At 37.2% G+C, this 25,370-nt stretch overlaps 3 protein-coding genes across 4 annotated transcripts in view; 2 read left to right on the forward strand and 1 right to left on the reverse strand.

Moving 5' to 3' along the window:
• Positions 1–8,371, forward strand: part of LOC120629143 (dynein heavy chain 3, axonemal) — a 59,688-nt gene extending 51,317 nt beyond the window's left edge. The window contains exons 69-72 of the mRNA XM_039897936.1: positions 864–1,055; positions 1,862–2,070; positions 6,658–6,868; positions 7,689–8,371. Coding sequence (XP_039753870.1) covers positions 864–1,055; positions 1,862–2,070; positions 6,658–6,868; positions 7,689–7,985 — 909 coding nt within the window. The 3' untranslated portion in view covers positions 7,986–8,371. The remainder of the gene's footprint in view (positions 1–863; positions 1,056–1,861; positions 2,071–6,657; positions 6,869–7,688) is intronic.
• LOC120629145 (GSK3-beta interaction protein-like) lies at positions 6,003–9,823 on the reverse strand. The gene is made up of 2 exons (XM_039897940.1): positions 9,689–9,823; positions 6,003–6,403 (listed from the first exon to the last, which is right to left on the reverse strand). The coding sequence occupies exon 2, from the start codon at positions 6,396–6,398 to the stop codon at positions 6,042–6,044; it is 357 nt and encodes a 118-aa protein (XP_039753874.1). The 5' UTR covers positions 6,399–6,403; positions 9,689–9,823; the 3' UTR covers positions 6,003–6,041.
• Positions 9,824–10,820: 997 nt separating this feature from the next.
• LOC120629144 (forkhead box protein K1) overlaps positions 10,821–25,370 on the forward strand; it is a 63,190-nt gene continuing 48,640 nt past the window's right edge. Inside the window, exon 1 of one of the 2 annotated variants that reach the window (XM_039897939.1) lies at positions 10,821–11,640. In XM_039897939.1, the coding sequence (XP_039753873.1) occupies positions 11,273–11,640 (368 nt within the window). In that variant the 5' untranslated portion in view covers positions 10,821–11,272. The remainder of the gene's footprint in view (positions 11,641–25,370) is intronic. The other variant, XM_039897938.1, reaches the window with a different exon arrangement.

Genomic DNA, 25,370 nt, shown 5'->3' on the forward strand with positions numbered 1-25,370 from the left:
AAATTTGATACCCATAATATGGAGATGGACGCAGAATAATTTTAAGCACCAGGGTAAAGTTGCTGGTGGATTTTAAAAAATCCTTTTTTTTTTATTCGAGGTTCAATTTTCGTTTTCCCTTATAACCTAAATTTTTAACCCAGGCAATTCTTTCAGTTACAGATTTATTATAATTAATAGATGGGTTATTTTTTTCAAATATTAATTATTTAAAAAAAAACGAACAAAGCAAATAACTCACCGCTCAAATTGGAAAACCATCATTTGTAAACTGAGCTGCACTTCGTAGGGCGTGCAAGGAACACTTGCGTTCCTGGGTTCATTTATCTGAGGCCTAGGTGTTTTTGTTATTACAACAGCAGACACCCTTCAGACTGAAGCACAGCATTGCAAAAATACTGCTTGCTGGCGGTAGCTCTTCCCTGGACGAGCTCTGTCAAAAAAATCTACTACTACTGAAAATCCGAAGAAGAAATGAAAGTACGTGTGATACTTTGTCTCGTTTCTTTATGCGTTAGGTATATATTGTGTTAATAGATGTCGCCCGCGGCTTCGTACGTGAGTTTTTGGTTTTTCATGGTCCTGCCTTTCATTTCTTGGGGTACAAAGCACCCTATGTGTTGATCAAGTGTATAATCTATCTCCATTTTTAAAATTCAGTCAAATTGGTTCAGTAGTTTTTACGTGAAAGAGTAACAGATATCCATCGATCCAACCTTACAAACTTTCGCATTTATTATATTTGTAGGATTATTTATAATTTCCGTGTGAATGAAGTGTATTTTCATTTTAATTTCATTTCTCGTAATCAATATTTATATAAAGTATTCAGTTTATGATTATATCTATCAATGGTGCAATAGTTGCTGTTCGGATGCCTCCTAACGCAAACCAGCATCGTAGCGGGCGGCGGCGGCGACGGCGCTGAGGGCGGCGGCGTGGTGGAGCTCACCCGGGACATGATGGCCCGTCTGCCGAAGCCCTACGACGTGCTGGCCGTGGCTCAGCAGTACCCCGTGCAGTATTACAACAGTATGAACACCGTGCTCAAACAGGTTCGGTTCTTCCACTTGGCTACCCAAACGATAGAGGTGGTAGAGTCACACAAACATGCATACTTGACGTTTCAAAAGTGCTTATAAAGTAGGCCTACTTGAAATAAATGAATTTGAATTTGATAAGCCACAAAGGCCGGCTAGAATGGGCAGGAGACACTCTCCACGGGTAAAGGACGAAATGTTTACCTGTAAACGAGATCTTTAACAGTTTAAACACGCCCCATTAGCATAACATTCCCTATTGCGATGCTTTGCCAGATGGACATGTCAATTTAATCCCTTGTCATTGGATACGAACGAGGGATTAAATTATTGTTTCCCGTCTATGCTAGTAATAAGGAAATGATGAGGATATTATATTGAGGGCATATTTTTTACAACCGACCGCCTGTCAGAAGGTACCCTCCAAAGAAAGAAACAGATGAGCAGCCGAATTGCACCTTGTATTTACCGCTCTATTGTATTTGCATGTTTTGTTGATTTTCATTGTGTTGTATAAAAGTGTCGGAATTGATGGAGCCATCTAGTAAAGCCTTTTTTTATCGATCAGAAGCCTAGATCCTCAGTAACAACGGAGCGAATAAAGAAGGAATTATAAAAGTGCATTCACTGACACATGCTAAGTGTGAGATTTTCCATCTACGTTTAATTGAGCACAGTTAGAGACATCTAGTGACAGTACTGTTTACCCAATAATGCCAGTAGATGGCACTCTTTCGATGCCATATAAATCGTAGCTTACCTTAACGCGATGTGAAGTGACCGTATGTAGAAAGCCACGCACTATGCGTCGTGACTCGCAGGAGCTGATCCGCTACAACCGGCTGCTGAGCGTGGTGGCGCGCACGCTGCGTGGCGTGCACCTGGCGGCGCAGGGGCTGGCCATCATGGGCGCGGAGCTGGAGGGCTGCCACAGCGCCTTCGTCAAAGGGGTCGTGCCCGCCGCCTGGATGGCCAAGTCCTATCCCTCCATGAAGCCCTTGGGCTCTTATGTTGCCGACTTTCTGGCGAGGTAAGAACTTCTGAGACTGCATTCTACGGGAGCTATGGTGATACGCTCGACCGTAACAACAGGAAGATCTTCCTCCGAGCGGGTGACCGTGCTCGTGGACCGTGGTCCGAACATTCATTTTTGGAAGTTGTGTATATAGGCATTCTTGGTGAACACTTCGCTAGCGCGATGCAGGATTTTTGTAGCGCCATCTAGTTCTGTAATATGGAGACCGCTACAACATCATCAATTACCACCATCTGAGATTGCAGTCAAGGGCTCGCTTGTAGTGAAATACAAAAAAAATAAAAAAAATCACGCTTGGCAGACGGGTTGGTGATCGCAGTAGACGGTAGTAGTAGCACAGAATGCTACTGCCATTCCCCGTTATATTCCTTTAGTCGCCTCGTACGACACTCGCGAGAAGAGGAGGGGTGAGGGGAAAGTGTATTCTGATCTGACGTCACCACACGTCCGACTAGTTACTTAATACTTAATTAAAAAAATAAATGGTAGACAGTGTTCGATAAATAGTAGTTTATTATATCGCAATTTTGCCACATAATTGTATATTTGTCTAAAGTTTACATACGTTTGTACTCAGTCTGTGCTTTTTATGTGCTCTTGTAAGCTCCATTATTATGTCACACAAATAAATCACAAATATTTCTACATTACAGTGTGCATCAGACAATTTACGCGATGACAGCCAGCTGACATATTGACATCAACAAGTTTACAATATTAAGGATCATCGGGCGATTTTAGGCCGTTTTTGAACTGTGTCTTTTACAGTTAGTTTATATTAGGGCGCATCCAGACTTGCGCACTTGCACGAATAATACTTGCTCACGAACGTTTTGCAAGTGATTTTGCTTGTTTTATCATCCGACAACCACGTCATATCAGTCAGTCAGTTAGTTAATATGAACAGACAAGATAAATTTTATAACAAAAAACATTCTTCGGCAATGAATTCTAATACCAACTGGAAAGTAAATATTTTTTGTATACTATGTGCAACTACCTTAACTTTGATTAGCGTAACACATTCGAGTGTACAGACGCGTTGGTATGTTGTGTGATTGCGTAAACAATGCATATTTATGCATTAGCAGCAATCGATGTAATTTTTGAGTTCCGTAATCTGTCTCCGAAATCTCTTCTCTAAATTTAAATGGGACAACAATGGGAATTTCGGAATAAACCCCATTCGAACAAAAAATAATTTTGAGATCAGTCTATAAGTAATTGACGGAGTTATGTCCGAGCATACATAAAAAAGGAATTGTTAACCTTCGACTTGTACTAAGCATTTCTTTATAGAAAATCCTACCTGCTTGTTAAAGGTTGAAATAGTGCCCGTGTGCTAAAAGATTAGTCCACAATATTCCAACGCGCTTTGTGTTCGCGAGTCGTGAGTGTGCGAAGGTATGGATCCGCCATTAATAAATAAAGTCACTCGTGAGAAAAATTTGTTAGGCCGCTCTCCCTTTCATAGTCTCAATTTAATTGTAACAACAATATTCAGATGAAGTTTGGAAATTTACCAAAAAATACCCAATAGCACGATTCGATGACTCGAAAGCATGGATGGTTCCGGGACGAAATACTATAACGTCAAATAAAAATGTATCTTATGACCCTAAAAACAATGAATTATTCATTGTCCCAAGTTAAAACACTGTTAAATATGAAACATATTACAAACAAGAAAGAATTTATCAACGCATGTCTTTTTTTACTTGGTTGAAACGATAACAATGTTTTATTTTTGTTGTTTTCAAAATTACTGTCAAACTCCAGAGGCAAGTGTGTGAACAAAGACAGATGCACTCAAGAAAGCAAATCCCAATACTATTATCTGTATATATCCCCTACACAGGACCTTCGTCAGATCAGAGCATATAGCTTTGTGAAAAATGGGTAGTATAGAATAGATATCTTAAAATAGGAAATGTTAAGTCTTGTATGTTTTCGATACTGAACCATCGATGCTTGCAAAATGGATCTTTTAGCAAGGGTCTAGCACTCGGCCTTATAGTTTGATTTACAAAAGGACATACAAATACGTTAATTACATACTAAGCTCAGGGATTGTGGGTGTAACACATAGTATAATATATTAAATCCTAACATTTAGTTCGTAGCCTGTGAAACTAAACTTTACTATTTTAGCTACAGAAATCTCAGATGACATTTAACAAAAGCCAAAAAGGAAACGAAACAACAAAAGATGCAAAGAAACAAATGAACTGTCACATTTTCAAATATAAAGTAACGATGTATATGCGCGATTTTTTAAAGAAGACAATTTACTGATTCGTATTACAGTTGACATTTTATTAGGTGACCAAATTTTTCAGGAACATGTATCTTTTGTCTACAGAGACATATATGGTTCTAGAATTTCAAGAGACAAAAATGTATCTTGTAGAGTACTAAAAGACAGGCAACATTGGAAAGGTGTTCCAAACTGAATTCTACTGACTATTGCCTAGTCTCTAGTCCCGACGAGTATCTTAGTTAACGTGTACAATAACAAACTAGAACACCTATCCTTAAAATTAAAGGATTTTAAACGGAATATAAAGACTCGCTTACAATGGGGTCATTGCTATACATTTAATTACAGCATACCATATCATTAATTGTGTCCAGAAGTGTGCGCCACTCTTTTCAAACTGTGTGTGAGAGACACTTCTTAAATAAACAAAAAATACAAAATAAAATTTAGTTTAGTTTCTCAGGTGACGAAATATGAAACACTCAGTTCAATTAGTTATCTAATTACGCCCAAAATTAGTTACTTATCCATCGAACCCAAAATCCAAGGTACCTTACCAGAACTGGTACCGCGACTATAGATAGATAGATAGATAGATAGATAAATTCTTTATTGCACACAATTTATAATATAAATTGAAAACATAAATACAAGAAGAATAACAATGCGCAAAGGCGGTCTTATCGCTTTAAGCGATCTCCTCCAGACAACCCTTAATGAAAGAAGAACAGGAGTATGGAAACGGGATAGTGCAATTTTAAAAATATATAACATAAACTACATCTACTATATATAACAATAATACATAAACAGCTAATACAAATACAAATAATACATAAATAAATACATACACATATAAACATATATACAAATATATATATATATATATATATATATATATATAAATAAATATAAATATACACAAATACATACAGAGCAAATATATTAGTTTATGACTCCGTAGATAAATAATATTCTTTTAAACGACTTTTGAAGATGCTTAATGATTTAGACTGTCTTATGTCTCTTGACTTTAATTGTTTGACTATAATTGTTTGAAACTATTGATATTTTGATCCTGTAACATGGTCATCGATCTGTTATAGGAGAAAGGAATTGTTTAGTCTTAGGCTTTATTTGCTATGATCCGCGTGAAGACCTTTCGCCCTTTCTTTCTTTTTTTTGCTGGAGCAAATATAGCTGCTAATTAAGCTTAATATTGGCAATGCAGCTTACCAAGTGACAATGGGTGAACCGATGGACGTTGGGGTCCCAAGGTGTTGGAATGGCCGACCCCATACGGGTAAACGCAGCGTTAGTCGGCCCCCAATCAGGTAGATGGACGATATCAAACGAGTCGAGGGAACCGCTGGAAATGAGCGTCCTAGGATCGTGGATTTTGGAACGGCCTACAAAGAACTATGTCCAGCAGTGGACATCAATAGATTTATGTGATGAGGTTTAATATTCTTTGTATATCATGGATTTCCGAAAGTCAATCTTACAATAGAGATTCTAATGCGGTTGGCAGGACATTGCTGACAAACTTGGATTTTAGAATAATCTTCCATTATGGAGAAGTTATTAATTTTGGGCGTTTAACAGTCATCTCTACGAATAGTAAAGAGTGATATACCTAATACATTTATAAAATAACACCTAAGGATCCACATAAACGATTTAATCAAGTACAAGTTTACTTGAGTCAGCCCTTGGAATTCTTCGCCAGATCCAATAGTTTGTTCATCAGCTCTCCGCCGAAGGATTCCCTGTACTTCTGGCTTATGCTGTTCAGTAACGCGTAGGGCGTTTCATAGTTCATATTCGCTATTGTAGAGAGACTCGTGTCGTCGTACTTTCGGCCCACGACTCTAAACCCCGCAGATGACATTTCTATACAGTACGCAGAGTTCTCCAGAGTGGTCAGGTTGATATAAATTCCTTGGCTCGTGTTCTTCAATTTGGGTGACACTTGCACGGCGGTGACGTGTTTCTTTATGTCGTTTATGACTGCAGCAGCTTCTTTTGGCCACGTGTCTTCATCTAGCACTTGTTCTGACATTTTAACTGGAAAAAGGACAATGTTTTGTTATGAACTTGCTATAATCAACAATCAAAAATTGATTGTATTTCTATTTTAATTTACATATGTATTCGGACAATTCTTCATCTTAATACTTTTACACACCCAGAAAAAAACACTAGATTACTAGGTTTTCAAAACATGCAACTGAATCTGAACTTAACTACATGAGTTTCAGTGGCGGCCAAGTATTTCTGTTACGCATGATCACTAATAATTTAATTTATCTCATGACCAGGTTAAAGTTTCTCCAAGACTGGATTGACGAGGGTCCACCGATAGTCTTCTGGATATCAGGCTTCTACTTTACTCAGTCGTTCCTCACGGGTGTTCTGCAGAACTACTCTCGTCATAACCGCATACCAATTGATCAAGTTCACTTTGAGTTCACCATCACCAGTTTGGAGGCGGAATGCGAAGAGGAACCGACTTTTGGGGTTTATTGTAAGGTGAGATATTCCATCTATGTTTATAATTTAGCTTTACTGAAACTATTTGGACTTCAGTGTAGGTATTAATAAAAAAATATGGGACCTGGAGAACAGCCTTGTGAAACCCTCGTTTTTTAATAAAAACAAACATAAAAAGTAAACAAAAATACTTCATTGCATGCCATAAGAATCTATAATGAACTTGCTAATCTTTGGATTTTATTTGTTGTTTTTTTTTGTATTATTAATGTTTTGTCTGTAAATCCTTGCCTTTTTAAATTTACATGCAGCAAACACATAAAATGGATAACAAAGGTCAGGAGCACAGTATATTTGTATGGGTGAGTATGGAAAGGAGGGTTAAAGAAAAATAACTTGTACAATTCAGTTACCCTTCGTTACTAACGAAACTTTTTGAAAGCCGGTTTAACATAAATTCGACATAACCTTGCTCCCATTGAAATATAGGTGATCGGATTAATACAATCTTTGAAACTGATAATAATTTTTATTTTAAAATAGCAAGTGCCCACTGCTTTGCCGGCCTGTGTTATCCCCGTCGACCTCCCTCGCGCTGTGCTAAGCGACGAGGTCTGGTGGGAATTTATAATTTCTTTATTATCTAAGCGATTAAGCGATTAAGCGTTCCGGTGCGATGTCGCGTAGAAACCGATTAAGGGTATGGGTTTTATATAACTGCCATACCCCTAACAGCAGCTTGTCTTAGACTTCATCATCTCTTACCAGCAGGTGAGATTGCAGTCAAGAGCCAACTTACCAAAGTGAAAAAGTGGATGGATATAGTAATAAATGTGGCTAATCGTTTATTTCTAAACAGGGACTGTTCCTCGAAGGAGCAAGATGGAACCGTGATGCAATGCAACTGGACGAATCCTACCCCAAGATACTCTTTGACACTATACCTATTATATGGTTTCAACCAGCACTAATAGCTGATTTCCGCCCCCCACCAAGTTACTTCTGTCCCATCTACAAAACTAGTGAGCGGAAGGGAGTGCTGGCCACTACAGGGCACTCCAGTAACTTTGTAATGTATATAACATTAAGGTCTGATATACCGCAGAAGCATTGGATTAATAGAGGGGTTGCTAGTTTGACACAGCTTGACGACTAAACCTCATTTTTTTAATATAGTAAGCACACACCATATGCTTGCACAGGGTGTAGGCATTATGGCCAACAGATTGCAGAACACATTTCAAGATGGCAGTGCCTAAACGCATAATATATGAAGTAATGCCAATGGGCTCAAGTTACAATGTACAATCTGCAGCCTTATGCTGAACACTCATAGGGGACAGGATTTTAGAGATGGAATACTACGGTAAATTATTGCTTATTCAAAAATTGTAATCAAAAGTAAGGTTTGCTTGGTTTGTCTGTTACATAGTCACAAAGTTAAGCCGATAATTATGCATAGGCCAAAGAAACCAACAACCAACATTGTTGTTAACAGTCTTATTACTTCTATACAATTTAAATATAATAGCAATTAATCTGTGATCTATTACTAGTCTATGAATAAAAAGATTATTCTTGAATTGAGTTTGTTTTATACTTATTTCTTTATGAATAGACACTGTTTTGCTGGTCTATCCTCACCTTAATTATCCCTGTATCTCATAAAAACTACAGAGTGCAATAATGTGTGGGCAGTAACTCTTAGTCAACCCACGACAAACGTTTTGCAAGGCAGTGTCACTTATTGAATTTGTCAGATTATAGAGTACTACCTAAGATCCTCGATGGTCTGGATTTATTTACAAAAGAGTCCCTTATAATCTGACAAATTACAACCTAAAGATAAGATTTGGTGTATTATATAACCTGTTCAATCATACATTATCTAAATTAATGAAGATTGTCACAAAAATATTCAATAATGTATGCCATGTAGCAAGGGGCGCCGGATAAGACAGGGTCTAGATAACCGGGGGCCCACTATGTTATTAACTGTATTAATATGGGATAGCTATCCACTCTTCATATTTCTTTAACTGCACTATGGACTAATATCTCAACTAGGCAGCACTGCAATTAGTGAGAGGCAAGCAAAGCATTTCTGCTGTCTTAGTATTCATGTTGGCCACTCTGATGCATTTACTGACGGGGCATTTGTTTAGCTTCACTTTGTACTAATTTCCCACACGGCAGTACTACTATTAGTGTTAGGCCACACAAGTAGCAAAAAACAAATAATTAGGTTTTAGCTGCATTATAGGCCAATTGCTCGCTACCATTAGTGTGAGGATAGACAAGCATAATTAGGTTTAGTTCAGTTACACAACTTCTGTTGCATTTGGTTTTATTTATAAGTCCAAAAGTAACATATATATCAACTGAAAACTCAAATCTCGCAATATCATGTGAATACAACAACATTTATATTGGGAGCTAGTTTGTACGGACAGATGAAACGACGAAATGTAAATTTTTTGGATTGTCCTCGCAGTCCAGCAGAATTTCATTAGAACTTAAGCTACGCCACCGAAAACACGAAACTCAACGAGGTAGTCCGACCGCTCACTTGTGTTTCTGGGCAGCCTCAGAATAAGCGTTTTCATACATTTTAATAATATGCCAACTTGCCGGCTATTTAATGCCTAAGCATGTTTCAATATTGTATTTAAGCGTATGGAAACTTGGCTAATAATATAGTACATATATGAGTAAAAATAACCCTATGCTACATAACACACAAATAATATAAGGTCAATATGACGAAAATGTTGCAAATTATTAACGAAGCTAACAAAAAGTTAGGGATAATAGAGATTTAAAACATCGCGCTATTTTTATCTTATTCACTAAGCTTACCTTATTTATTCGATGATGAATCTCTCTGAAATGTTAATGTCTTGAAATGTTATCTATTCATACATTGTAAAATAAAAGTACTTATTACCAATTAATCATTAATTTTAAAAAGATTTCACAAAAATTTCCATTTTATATTTATTGACAAATAAAAATAGGTTAAAGCACAGATAGCAAAAAAAAATTTCCCTTCAAGCGAGAAGATGCGTCAGTCACTTTTTCTCGTTTTTTGTCTGTGTCTATTGTTCTTAGTCAGTGAGCTTACAAATATAAAATCAATAAGTGTCTCATATCTCTTTTATTTACATAAAATCTAACCAAAATAGATAAAAAAGGGGGAGTAGAAACAGTAGGATGATTTTATTCGGACTTACAAACTGCAGGGCAGTTAATTATCTCGGTGGATAGTTAATAACGTAACAAAGTATAAAATTTACGGGAATCAAATAAATTGATAGTTATGTGGTGTGGGGAAAACCTTTATATATATTTTGTTAATTAATAAAACCTTTATTTAATTATTCGTATAACTAACATATAATTTGATGGCAACTTTCTGGAGTTTCCAATTTAATTGCATAACAAGACTGAAATACTGAATAGGCCTACTGGAACGATTACCTACATCACATACTTGAAACCGAAAGGAACTCACTTTATCTCTGTATGTCCCTTTCTAGATAAAATAACCATTTTAGTTCTTGTGCACTCACTTACTATATATAATACATTTAACTTCAAGGGCTGTATTAGAATTACAAAACATATCAAGCCAAACCTGTAAATTACTATACTATAGTCTTTTCCCACGTGATTTCCAAGTATAGGGTACTTATATAAAGACTCAAACTAGTTTCCTAGTTAGATAAACTCGAAAAACATTACCCTTCTTAATGAGCTCAGTTAGTTAAAAACAACCCAAGCAGTAATTGTTTTTATTTTGGGCTTTTTCCAGTTTTTTGCTCTTGGAACTATTGCAGTGTTAATTTAGGGAGCTTCTATAGATTCACTTCATTCCGTCAAAAGTTAAAAGAAATACTGCTTGTGGTTCCGATATTTTTATATTTCATCATATTGAATAGAACAAAATCTGCGTAAAATGAAACGAAGTGTTTTGCTTCTTTGTTGAGTTGCATAGATGGCGCTTCGAATTTGTAAACTGCGTATGGTGAACTGACGTTTTTGGTTATTTTTGTTCTCGCCTCGTGTTTACTTTAGTGTCTAATTTCGGTCCAATCGCGATAATTCCGTTGTGCAATATTAAAAAAGCCCTAAATTCCGTCCAGGGACAGATTTACGCTATCGTGTAGTCGGTATAGTATCGATCCGCGCGTCGTCAGTAGGTATATGTATTGTATACAGTTTTATCACGTGGTGGTGTGATTTATATAATTCTTGTTTACCGTACAAGTAGAAACTTTGCGCATGTGCGTCCCGTCAGTAACCTCAAATAATTGTAGAAGGGACACGGATTCGGCAGGTTCCGGAAATCCGGGTCGCGATACGGCGGTGTCGGGTCTGTGATGTGCTATCGCGGCGAAGGAGCGCGCCCCGCGTGTGGACTCTGGTGATACAACACGCGCCATGGCTCAGACTCAGATATCGCAGAGCTCGGAGAGCGATGCCTGGAGAGCGCTGCTCTCGCTCAAGTCAGCGCCGCCTTCGCCCTCCAAGGTGCAATGGGCGCAAGAGCCGGCGGGGGTCGCGATCGCGCGGCTCGACGGCCGCGATTTCGAGTATTTGATTCGGCAAAAAAAGGTGGTGATCGGACGGAACTCTAGCCGGGGCCAAGTGGATGTGAACATGGGACACTCGAGTTTCATATCGCGCCGGCATCTTGAGCTGTTTTACGACCACCCGGAGTTCTATTTGACATGCAATAGCAAGAATGGCGTCCTCGTGGACGGGGTGTTCCAGCGGAAGGGAGCGGCCGCGATGCTGTTGCCAAAAAGGTCAGTACCCTTAGCCATAGATAATGTAAAGGTCAGCGTTGCTGCCTTTTTATTGCTGATTGGTTTTTGTTTGTAAACAAACTTTATTTGTTTATATCTACCCACCTGTTGTTATTGTTTTTTTCGTATTTCACAAACAATTTGTTAACTTTTATTGAAGCCTATACTTATAAATCATTGATATGGTTATTATAAATAACCAAATTAGCAATAATCTGTTATTTATATTAAATGAAAATATATATTGACTTACTATTTAATAAGCTGTGCGACCTATGAATTACATAATTATAGTCTAAACATACTATGACAAAAAAATGTATAGCTTCGGTTGCTATGGTAATAACTATGCATTGTATTGATTTTTTCAATTGTATGCTTGATTACATTGTTTAATTTTTTATGTTAGGGTTAGGTAGGTTGTATGTCCTAGCTTTTCACTTATGCCTATTGGCATGCCTTTTAACATATTATGTTGAAATATTGCATTTAATATATTAAACATTATCGTTAGTAGAGAGGCTAAAGTCTGTAAGTGCAATTTTGACTCAATTAATCATGACCAAAAGTGTAAATGTGCATTTAAGAAGTTTGGTTTCATTACTACCTGTGGTGAACCATGCTAACTTATCAGATAGTTTCACTGTACCTTGAGGATATGCAGGTAATGTTATGGAACTAGCTGGCGTGGGCCAGCCAAGCCAAGTATGGTAATCACAGGTATAACTTTGCTATAGGACTTTGGTTATACATCAAGAAAATTACTGTTCAGTGATCAATTCAATCAATCAAGTTAATGGGGAACAGGCAGTAGCATCCTGTGCTACAAAAACAATCTTCTGCGATCACTGCTTACTGTCAATTTTTACTTATTAGATTATGGGCAAACCCTCCTGTTCTGAGATGTTTTTAGTCCAGCTGTGGACTGGTTTAGGCTATTATGACGAACATCAATGCACCAAGTTAAAGCAATAAAGTCCATTTTGTTAAATTTAGTTACTATGTTAATGGTAGCAGAACTATGTATGCACCTACTTTAAGCGCATCAGCCACACCTAAAATCTTAGGTGGTGTAAAGATTTTTATTCTAAGTATAACTTGGTTTTAACAAAAAGCAAATTTACATGCTGCTGTACGAATAAGTTGGAAGCTTTTATTAGGCCCTCACTTAAGTTATTTGTAGCTTCTACTAGTGGTATAAGTTTATGAGAGAGACGATTTTGTACTCAACTAAAACAATATTGTGATAGTCCTACTCATGTAGGGCTGACAATTGATTGGTTCTAGGGTAGTAAGACTTGAGTTTGGGTTATCAGATTTAGCATTGGCTATTTTAAAATTTATCTGATAGACTATAGGTGGTTAGACGGACATTTTCGAAGTATGAATTAGGTCTTTCTGTGATAAAGTCTAGAACAAGTTGGTCAAGTCTATATTTAGAAATGATTGTTTATGCCAATTATGTATTATTAGGCCATTTTATTACCTAGTTACATTGATTCCCAGGTTGGGCAAAAATTATACTTAACATTATCCTTATTTTATGTATAAGAAATAAACAATATTTAAAAGTGTCAACAAAAAACTTGAGTGATAAAAATACCCAATTAAAAGTGTGTGTGTAAATTCAATGTATATAGTGAGATAAACTATAAATGATAATGCAAAGTAGGTACCTACTTAGTTAATTACAATTTCGTAGTCATTCATAAAGTGAGTGATAAACAATACCTATTGATTGTGTTAAAATGTTTGTTTTTAACAATCTACCGAAAATAAAGTACTAGATGTTGCCCGCAGTAATTACGTGTTTTACGAATCCAGTGGGAACCATTTGTTTTGCTGGGATAAAAAGTAGTCTATGCCTCTCTGTTCTCTCAACAATCTCTTTGCCTGAAATCAAGATGATTGGTTGCCTAGTTTTAGAATTTTTTTGTAAAATGTAAAATATTGCATAAAAACATTACCGCATTAATGTCCGTTTTCACTAAACCTAGGCAATTTCTATGGAAAAAAAACTTTTTTCATCTCTTAGGTGCTAACTATTGGTGAACAGTTGATGTATGCCTAGGGATCTCCTTAGTTAAGCCATTACTTTTTTTGCATTATTTGTTGTTAGTGAAAACGGGTATAAGTCTATAATATACAATTAACTCCAAGCCTAATTTGATTTAATCTGCGACAGCCAGACAAATCATTGCATTGCTGATCTTGGTGTTGACTCATTAAGATATTAATTTTAAAGGGAGATGGAATGAACCATTTCTTGTTCTTCTACTTTTGTTCCTGGGCTGTTTCCGCTCTTGGTTTTCTGAAACTGATCACTACAAACAAACTACTAACAGATAAACTAAAATTTCAATAGACCTCATAAAGGAAGCCTGTTTATAACAAATGAAAGTTAAGTTGGGTGGTTACATACACATGTTGCACTATTTACCCTTTGCCCTTACATCCATTTTGGAGCTGTGTTTTGGATCCAATCTCTGTATTGCCCTCTTCCATGAAAAGAGCATTGTTTCAATAGCTAATTATCTAATCACTATAGGAAGGACCTATGCTTGTTGGAGGTTGAGAGGATACCTGCAATTGCAAGATAGATGATTTGTGACTATTCCACTCTTTTACAAATGTTTGAGACATGAGGTTCATGAGAGCTGTATTTCCTCTGAAAATAAAACACCTATTGTACACCTAACAATAACCACTATTTAGTATTCTTTCACTTGCTCTTCCTTTTGTGTCTGTCTATATTATGTAAGATTCAGAGTCCTGGTATATTCACCAGTGCTATGCTATGCTCTGTGACTTCTGTTTTCCTCTGTGAGGAGAAGGACAGTATGTAGTCTTGTTATTAATTTCCACAATTATTGTACTAAAAGTTAACTTTCAAATTGTTAGATTTCGAAACCAACTTATGTTACCTACCTACTATCTGGTTTAAAGTGTACATAGTGTTTGTATTTTGCATTGCATATGGATAGTGATTTTCTATTCTTTATTGAGGAATTCTGCCCTCTATCTTTAATGATAATCATAAGATACTCTTAAGCTCTAAGTGGGCAGGAAATCCAAAGTCGGCCAGTGGCCACTGTATTTGCATAATTATATGAGTTGTCGGTTTACTCTGAAAACTAATGCTACTGTGCAGCCGATTTTTTCCTTAATTTTAACATGGTTAGGTCTTGTAAATTTGAAGGTTCTCTCTTGGCCCAGGACTAGAAGCCCTTGAGCCAACCTTATGAAATTTCACAAGATACTATAATATTAAATTCCCAAATAGCTCTTGTCAGAGATTGACCTCCCACTTATCAGACCACAGCCCAGCAGTACCAGGGAGCTCAACAAATGTTTAAAACACAGTAATAATCATTATTAGCAACCAATCATGCAACAACCATATGGCACAGGTTTCCTCTCAGAATGAGAAGGCTTTAAGCCATAGTCAACAGTGTTGGTCTAGTGTGGATAAGTAGGTTGCCAACACTTTTCAGAACTAACTAAAAGGCAGTATTTTGTTGTAAAAAATGCCAAAACATGCCATTTTGCAGAAGATGATGCAATCAAAAAGCTTACCTCCCAATTCATAATCAAGGACTCAACATGGGCATGCTCTTTTATCTATACATCTATCTCTGTCTCTTTGTTTTGATGATTTGCTAATGAGCACATATTATATTTATTTAAATTATTAAGATCTTAAGTTTCTTACTGTTAGAGAATTATATAAATGGTTCATGTGAGTTTTTCAATGTTTAGACCAATGTTACTTAGAAAGTAATTTTCCTGCTATTTTAACTGGGGCATGCTTGTTATTCTTAACCCATATTTGGCAGGCTACCTTTTTTACTTTGTTGCCCAACCTTTTATAGATATACACAATACAATAGGCTGACTTAAGTAATTCTGAAGTTTTTTTGCCAGCACCACCATTACCACCAGTATTTATCGATCATCATTTTATTTATTTGATTTACCAATGGTCACATACACAAATACATTGAATTCTTATGCTAAGAAATTTTTTTTACTAAAATGTATTAAAGTCTTATAGGTAAAAATTACATTACACTTTTGGCATCCTATGGCTGGGCACCCTTGCCAATTTATAACAACTTTATTTATCAGAATCTTAAAACAAACAACTATTATAAAACAACTTAGACAATATGTCTTAATATAACAAATATTTAATATACATTTCCCCTCGGTGATCATTTTATAGTCAAATGTGTGGTCAAGAATATCCCCAACATTATTAAAAGATACACATCTGAAAGCCAATCTAAGAAATATGGGATATTACGTAATTTTACAATTTAGGTTAGGTAGGCTCTGCTTGAATGCACCTTTCCAAGCCTTAACATTCATTATCTTTTATTAAAACATTGACACAACAAGGTGGAAAATAAAATAAATGAATTTAGAATTCTTGAATTTGAAAGGGCTGACTTGCTTCTTCAAGAGCAATGAGGGTACCCAAAAGCAGTGCTAAGTTTCTTACTCTGGTGCATATGAAATGCATGAAAGAAAACCTATTAGTCTTTGGCCTGTCCCGAGATGTGAACTCAGGATTTCGTGATTGGATATTAAATAGCTTACCGCTTGACCGATGCAGACATTCTAAAAACATAACGTATTAAAGTCCACTGCTGGACTGAAGGCCTCTCCCAAAGGAGGGTTTTCGTCATAATCACCTTGTTGGGTTTGGTGATTGAAGTAGATGGTAGTGGTAGAAATAAGGATGCTGCTGCACATTCTCTCTGCACATTATATTCTCTTAGTCGTCTCGTACGACAACCACGGGACGAGAAGGGATGGTGACCACTGTATTCTGATCTGCCGTCACCACACGGCAACAATATTGAATGTTACCAGGAATGTATACGTTAGCAGGAGGTATATTGGAAATAAGTGAAAGAATTACAAAATACTCGCAGTTCACTATTGCACATAGTATAACCTAGTTTGTTGATGTGTGTAGGAATGAGTGGCCACTGCAGTGATTGTAGTGTAGGTAAACACGTGACGTCAGCACAATGACGCATTCTCCATTGCGCCATTGCACCTTCTTGGTAGTTCTATATCCTACTAGATCATTGGAAACATTTAATCTTCGCTATGCGGATGTTTTCGTTTCTTTCCGGTGCTTAGTTATCTCTTTAATTTACTTCAAAGTTTATTAGTAGGAATGACGCGCGGTGCATGTTTGATATTTGCGAAGGATTATTTATTTGTTGATTTACTTTTACACCGACACGTATTAACACGATAATTGTCAATGGTAAGTGTTCGTTGTAGACCCACTATACTGTTCTAGTACAGGTTGGCGGACGTTACGGCGGTAGGCTATAACAAACAAAGGCCGGTTTAACGAGCTCGCCGAAATATGAGGGTGCGCATTACACAATGTAATTTTCCTAACTTCGGAACGGAACAAAAAAAATCTTATCTAATCCCTAATTATTTTTGGTACGCTCCGAGACTCAAACCCAGAATCTTGTGATCCATAATCAAACATGCAAACCACAAAACCCATAAAATATGAGTATAAACAATGACAGGTATCAAATTTGCATCGATCAGTTGACCAAAAATAGAAAAATCCTTCCATACGAGTTATGTAAAAAAATTTTAGGCAGTGCTTTTGTGCTTATATGAAGTGCACTTTACTGGTTATTTGTGAACAACAGTCGGTTAGATTTGCGCAACCGTAGTTTAGTTCTAGTTCTTGACACGCCGACCAATAAACTAGCCAACTATAAACAAAGCACTGGAACACAATAAATTATAACTTGATCTGATACTGTTATCATACTAGGTCATTCAACTATTTGTCTAAAGTCTAGCGGGTTATGTTGCACGCGCAAAAACGTTTCTCAAACGAAAATCAACTTTAATTACGCTGGTGTTAGCGTTTACATTTGTAGAACTGCATCGATGCTAGATTAATGATCGATACTCTATTGTGAATGCATTTTATGCTATTAAAAAGCAAGACGTTATTGCGTATTGGAATATTTTACGTTCGGTCTAGATTAATTTGCGCCTTAGACTTTGCCTGGCTGGTCGCGACCGCCGTTCCAATCTTTTCAACTGGCTTCCTTCAGAAGGAGTTTATAAAATCGGATGTTTTTTCTTAATGTATGTTCGGCCATTATGGACGGATTTGCAAATTTTTTAATTCATTGGATATACCAACGATACACTATATATATCAATATTTAATTATAGTTTACTAGCAGTTGCCCGCGACTTCGTCTGCGTTTGAATTTATTTTTTGATGTGGCATTTAATTTAGTAGTAGTTCTAAAAAAAATTAAAGTATTCAGTATCGCTAAGCCTTAAATGATGGGTTTGCTGCTGTCCACTGAGGAGTTCTGTGCTCTATCTTCAGCCACAGTTTGGGCAAAGTTAAACACACCTCTATAGTACAAAAATTATTTAAATAGGTTATAATTTGTCGGAGTTACGGTGTAAAACTGATAAGCTACCTCCTCGGTTGCCACGTTTCAGACTTAAATAAGGCCTTAAAGTACTTGAATCCATGGCCGTACAATAAACTAAAAAAAAAAAGAGTTAAATATCGTTCTATTTTTAAAATTGCACGACAGGCACTGCGTTTCTACGATTTTCATACAACTTTTCGCATGCATTTGGCCAGTACAGCAATATCGATTGATCTCCAGGAAGGTTGTCAATATAATTTTGACGGCCGATTGGCGCAGTTCGCAGCGACCCTGCTTTCTGAGGCCAAGGCCGTGGGTTCGATTCCCACAACTGGAAAATGTTTGTGTGATGAGCATGAATGTTTTTCAGTGTCTGGGTGTTTATATGTATATTATAAGTATTTATGTATTATATTCATAAAAATATTCAACAGCTATCTTAGTACCCATAACACAAGCTACGCTTACTTTGGGGCTAGGTGGCGATGTGTGTATTGTCGTAGTATATTTATTATTTATTATTATTTATAAAATCGTCAAACACTCATCCCCTCTCCCAAAGGAACCGAGCTTAATGTCGGGATAAAAAGTATCCTATATTTTTTCTAACACTTCCAAGAATATGTGTACAAAGTTTCATGAGGATCGGTTAAGTAGTTTTTGCGTGAAAGCGTAACAAACAAACTTACATTGACATTTATAATATTAGTAGGGATAGTCCGAGTACAGTTATCAATTACAGGTACACACCAAATCGGAGTTAGTCCGGTTGCATATTGTTTAGCAACTGGAAGCTAGTTGCAGCACATAATATTTAAGCTTAATTTATAAAAACTTTATTTACTTTTTAGTCCGTATAGCATTTATTTCATAGGTCGTTTATTTTATTAGAGAGACTTGTCATAATAATAATAATATAATGTTGAGTCGACCGTTATTGTTCCGATCGTCGTTTCAGTCAATGGTCTTCCCGCGAAAAGCTTCGACCAACATCTTAAGAAGCTTTCGCTTGGTTGTTGGATCAAGGGTCGGATATAGCAGGCAGTAGTCCTTGAAACAGCGCGTATTGTGAGGAGGTTCCTCACTCTGGAGCCCTACGCTCTGCACATTTTTCGTGCATCCTTAAATAGTGCACTGTTTTGCATTCATTGTCGGAGACTTATCTGGCATAGTTATTCAAATAACATATCCATTAACATGCACGAAACGTTTTTATCCATGTTTGTGATACGTACCGCTAAGATGTGGAACGCCCTCCCAACAACTATGTTTCCTACCACGTATAATTTAATTTGAGTACCTTCAAGGCAAGAGTGAATAGGCTTCTTCTAGATGAGCGTGCTCCAACCTAGACCTCGATAAATAAATTTTTTGGTATACGTTTGGGTGGCACAATGGATGGTTTACAATAACAAATTAGCCCGACTGATGGCGCTAGGGGCCGCTAGTATATATATATATATATATTTTATATCTTTAAACGAGCAATTCTTGTATATATAATACATATATAAATCTATATATATATCTATATATATATATATAGATTTATACAATATTGGTTAATTTTAAGTTACGATATTCCTTAATTACCGAAGATTAGGGCTCTGGGAGATGGGTAAAGTCTTTGCAATAATCTTTGCAATTTCACCCAATTAAGTAAACTTACGTGTAAACTTCGTGTGGTTAGTGAGCAATCGCGATACTCCAAATCGCTTTAACACCAAATGAAACTGAAGTAATAAAAACTAGTATCTATATATGCTGTGTTGCACGACGCGGCACATTATCTAGGTAGGTCTTTTTGTCTAGATCTAGCATAGTATTTGTGTCACACGCGATTTGAAGCACTCTTGGCTAGGCCGGCCTTGTAATACATACGACTGTATTTATATGTATGATACAATTGCTTGTTACATACTGCCACTGGGCGCTACTCGTTTAACATTATATATACATTGCTTTTTAATTATATATAATTATATACATTTTTTTCGTTGCAACGAAAGTTTGCTCTTGTTAGGGTTGTGATAGTTATTCCATTCAGCCATTATTGTATGGAGTGCATTGTGTCCGAAAACAGTGAAAACGCCCCGCGCACGTCTCACTTTACACCCGCCGAATGTAGCTAGGTCACAGTTTTTTTTTCATTTCACCATTATATGGCGAACGCTTAACATTAGAGGTAAATTAATTACTGTCAACTGCAAAATGGTATGAAGTGACTAACCGTTTGTTCGAGAAACCGATCAAAAGTGGAGTGGTTTTAGATGGTAATATTAGTCGGGTACACGGTTTCTGTATGTTCTTAATTCTGTGAGTGCCCCTAAACAGTTTCTAGGCGGTACGAATGTAACGCAAACCGCCCCAAAAAGCCTTTATTCGGGATTTTCCACTCGTCTGTGTCGTAAGGGCTCTAAGTACTAGCCACGGCCAAAGTAAACCAAGAAGATTCAGAATTGAGATTACCAAATTGCATCTTCCCGGCATTTTCCACGTAAAGACCACAGCGTAATAACTACTGCACCGGGAAGATCGAAAAACATTTACACACTATCACTTTTTTATATATATATTAGTATATGGGTTGGATTCTCAAAGAAATTTTTACTACACGTGACTTATTGTAAGTTTATGTAAATATATCATCGGACAATGCTGTTTATTCGATCAGACGGAATCGGTTCTTATCTAAAACTCACCGCGAAGTTTACTAGACGTAATAAGGTCGCCGGATTCGGGTTGGAACCACCCCTTTTTCCCCCTAATTTCCATTCCGGAGGACCTTGAACTTTACGAACGTTGTGTTGTAGTTGACGAAACTTTTACTGTCTATAAAAGACCATATTTCGAATCAAGAATTCAAAATGTAAATTTATGGTTCACAAATTACCATATTAGGCGGAGATCTAACCTAAGCGGACAATGTTGATATCTAATTACATGCGCGGAGCGATTTGCATCTTCTTTTCTTATACGCATGGCTGGGGTTTGGAACACCCTCCGAGTTCTGTGATTCCTAATTCTTACAACCTCAGTATCTTTAAAACAAGAGTGAATAGGCATCCCATCTAAGGCCACATCTACACTTCGCATCAGGTGAGATTGTGGTCAAGCGCTAGTCTATTATAGTTAAAAAAAAATAGAAATAAGGGTGTGAGTCGGCGTCCCGAGTATGAGATTTTCTACCGAAAGGGTCCGGGACGATATGGAGAGACCAAATTACTGACTGCGATTAAAACGAGAGTACAAAATTGGCCCCTTGAAACGAGGAGGGTTGACGGCAGGCTTTCGGTCGTAAAAATGTAACATAAACATTAAACTACAAGTCTAGTTGCAGGTGCTAGTTTTAGTAGTAGTAGCTTGTCCTGGGCATCACTACAGTCATTCTTACTTCTGCTACTAAAGAAGCATTCTGCGCTCCGTTCGCAAGTGCGTGGTTATCGATGTACTAATGCTTAACACTTATGCCTCAGGTGAATGGACACAGGGATGCACTTTAGCTACCTGCACCGTAGGACGCGGTTTTTTGCATGCCTTGCGAAGTGTAAAACGTGAGCTCATAGAAAAAATCTATTATTAAAAGGACAATTAATATATATAAGGATTAAAAGGATTGCTCTCACTTCATAGCTAAATATTAATTCGACTGTGAGATGGTGATAACAAAAAAAAAACTGGCTAAGTTTGTTGTGGGCCTTCTTAGACCAGAGCGCGTGTCGAACCCTTCTGTAGTTTCAGTTTTAAGATAACGAATGCAGTTATCACGATCACCTAACATTAGTGGTAACATGTTACAAGAACGCTTCAAAGTGCCTGTAATAATGTCTACTTGAATAAAACATTTTTGATTTTTAGTTGCTCTAGATAGATAACGTAGACTGATGGCAAGATGACGAAGGAATCAGACTCTAATAGAAATATCTAAACCTGGAATGTAGTACAATGCTAAGCTGGTACCTTTTATAAGATTTTGCCACACAAATGACAAGTATTATCCTGGGGCTTCTATTATTTGAGCATTGAGTTATGTGCTCAATAAACGGAGGCATGTAGTACTTACGTCCATAGCGTTAATAATATTGTTATGTCAATGTGTGGCATAGTTTGATATTTTCATTCTCTCTTTATTTCTAAATCGAACAAAAATAATGTTAATTGAGGACATCGTAGTGAAGATTACCTATAAGAACGCTGTGCTCGGCAGCGCTTACAGTATGTAGCATAGGTGGCCGTGTTTACATCGTCACTGTGACGGATCTGTTGTTTGTGCGTGCGTATTACGCAACAGCTTCAAAACACACGCGACAGCAGAATGGACGGACACGCTGCGTTTTTTTTTATAAAATAACTGCTATATGATTGGCTTATACCCGATTCTTAAGTTACTTTTGTCGGCGATTTATCCATTCTATTAGCTCTAATATTTTGACAATAATTTGAGTTCGAAGAAAGATAGAAGTTTTTATTTTATAAGAAAGCGCTGATATTACCATTGCTTTTTCTATCTTGCCTCAAAAGTGGCAAGGCTTAGGAATTTAAAGTTTTATTATTGAAGTTTAATAGGCTTTGTTAGTTACCATGCTATTGACAAACCGTGCCGCTAAGCGATATAATAGCATTCCAGTACGATGGCGATTAGGGATATGGTTTTTTAATATTACTTTCAAACCCCTAACAGCCAAAGCGCTAGTCGCTACCATCCTTGACTGAATCATCACATTACAGTCAAGGGCTAACTTTTAGCGGAAAAAAAAATAAACCCGTGCATGCGCATACATCTCTGATGTATTACTGTGTACTAAACAAAGTGAATCTTCAGTACATATACTGTTAGCACTATTGTGTTATCTGAAGCTTAACTCTGCTGCCGTTGTTGTGATACTTACTCGTATGTTTCCGTAGTGCGATGCCAAGCGCGTTACGCAATGTCGTATGTCTGTAAACAATTTTGATTGACTCGAGCGCCGTAGGCCATATCGGATACTGCCCATTTAACTGTTGGAAGACATCGTTAGATACCCACAGACTATCTAGAACGTTAAGCTTGTTAACTTGATAAGTCATACTAAGGGCCGCTTGCGCCACCCAGGACTATTTAATTTAATTCTGAGTAAGCTTCTAATATGGGGTTTCATTACTTTCGTTTAAGTGTTATAGACTAAACTACCGATAAGGCTGCTTCAAGCAATCCACTCCGCTCTCATCTTCCACAAAACAGAAAAATTCCAAAGATTGTTACTCTATAAAATGAGGTTGGAAAAGAGCAATCTGCTGAGTTTTTGCCGGCTCTTCTCAATGGAATCTGCCTTCCGAACTGGTGGTAGAGTCACTACAAACAGGCTGATTTGACTTAACAATAAATGAATTTTGAATTTGAATTTGGTTTTAGCGAAAGGTCAAATAAATAAGTAATTCAGGCTTTGAAATGCAATAAAGCTTTTCCACCACAACAAAAAAAAATCTTTGTAATGCTAAAAATTACTATAATGGTAGAGCGGGGGGTTTGTAAAAAAATCCGAGTTAACTGAATCTCTGTTTCTTTTTATTGGTGCAACACAATATAGAATTAAAATTTTAAGCATCGCACTCACATCACATCGCATCGGTCTTACGTAATTTTAAATCCAGCTATTGGTGCAAGCGGCTCTAAGGGCCGTGTAAATGCTATATTGTGACGCGCCATGAACCGCGTTTGTTTTGACGGCAAAATAAACGATTTTATCGTCTTGCGAAGGTTAATTAACGCTTCATACTTTATCCTCATGTGCAGAGAATAATAACCTCTTACACCACGTGCTACGGTTATATTTAGCTATCTTTGTACTGTAGGACAGGTTTTGTGACTCAATGATCATGTTCGATAGCGTTTCACGTTTAGAAATTTAGATGTCGCGGATTATGATTCAAAAATTCTTCATTCACGTAAGCCAATCGCAGCCAATTATAAAGCGTTTATACATATATGTTTCTATTATCGTGAGGCGATGATGATAACCACATTGGTTAAGTTAAAGCTAAAGCTAGGGGGATTCTCATTACGCCTTGGTCTAAGAATAACTCACAATATAACTTAGCTAAGTATAGCAAATTAAGCTTGGTGTTCATTGAGCTTACGAAGTTTTGACCAATGCCAATGGACGGATTACAAAACTTACCCTATGAACGTGTGCGTTCAAGCTTCGAAGGTCTTGGAATTATGCGGAAAGCGTAGTGCTAATAAAACCTCCACTAGGCGGAAATAGGTCTTCAAAAGAACACGAAACTGCTGGGCACAATTGTCATTACCGGCCCACCACGCTGGCAAATGATTAGGAGGCTTAACATTCGGTCGCATGTAATGAAGGCCGATATCTAAAAAAGTAGCCTACGTATATCTCCTACCAATAAGCTATCTTTTCTTTTTAAAAGATCACATTAATCCGTTACTGCGTGAAAGAAGGAGAAACTAACTAGATATTATCCCACTTTCGTTGTTGATGTTCAGAAATATAGGACGCTTGAACTCTGTTGTCATAACTAACTGATAACACTCACCTGGCATGCTCTTATCTTATATCTAATCACGCATCTGATATTTTGGCTTGTAATTGATTTTGGCCTCGCTCCAAGGCGCCATTTTGTTTAGGAACCCGATCCACAGTCATGTGATACGACGACAGGTCATTCTTGAATCATCCGTACACGTTGGGTTTACAAATAGAAGATCGCGTAAGGAGTGCATTAGCAACATAACTTCTTTAGTTGATATCATAATATGACACTTAAACTAAAAAGAAGTTAGGAAATTAGCGTTGTCTACCGACGTGCTCACCGTGCCTTGCAGAGCACGTCCTGTAAGTCCCGGTTATTATCTGTGCAACGTGATAATATTCGCTTAGGCCCGTGGAGCAGCGTAGCGGGTTACTGCTCCAACTTTTATCCCTCCCGGAGGCATGTCAGCATGTGTCAGGACATTTATATGCTGATCACAGTGTTAGTCAAATAAATGTTTATATTCTTCTTTCCAAATACACTTTGGAGTAAAGTAGTAGTAGTTTTAGTAGTAGTAGAGCTTCTTGTGACAGAGCTCGTCCATCGTTTATTCTACCACCATGTTTATTTCTGCCGCTAAAAATAACAGGATAGTCATAAAGAAGTCTGACGAAGCAGTTTGGACAGCGCAATTGTGCGCAGAAGACCCCTTCTGGCCTTAGGAGTAAGGGCCTTATACATTATGTATCAGTGTCTCTTCTTAGTACTGCGGACTGATGATGCTGTTTGTAGTGCCAAAAGTTATGG

This window comes from Pararge aegeria, chromosome 14 (genome assembly GCF_905163445.1).
Source record: "Pararge aegeria chromosome 14, ilParAegt1.1, whole genome shotgun sequence".
NCBI classification, from domain to species: Eukaryota; Metazoa; Arthropoda; class Insecta; order Lepidoptera; family Nymphalidae; genus Pararge; species Pararge aegeria.

Excerpts from the sequence above, each read along its gene's own strand:
- LOC120629145 (XM_039897940.1), bottom strand. The coding sequence starts at position 6,398 with ATGTCAGAACAAGTGCTAGATGAAGACACGTGGCCAAAAGAAGCTGCT.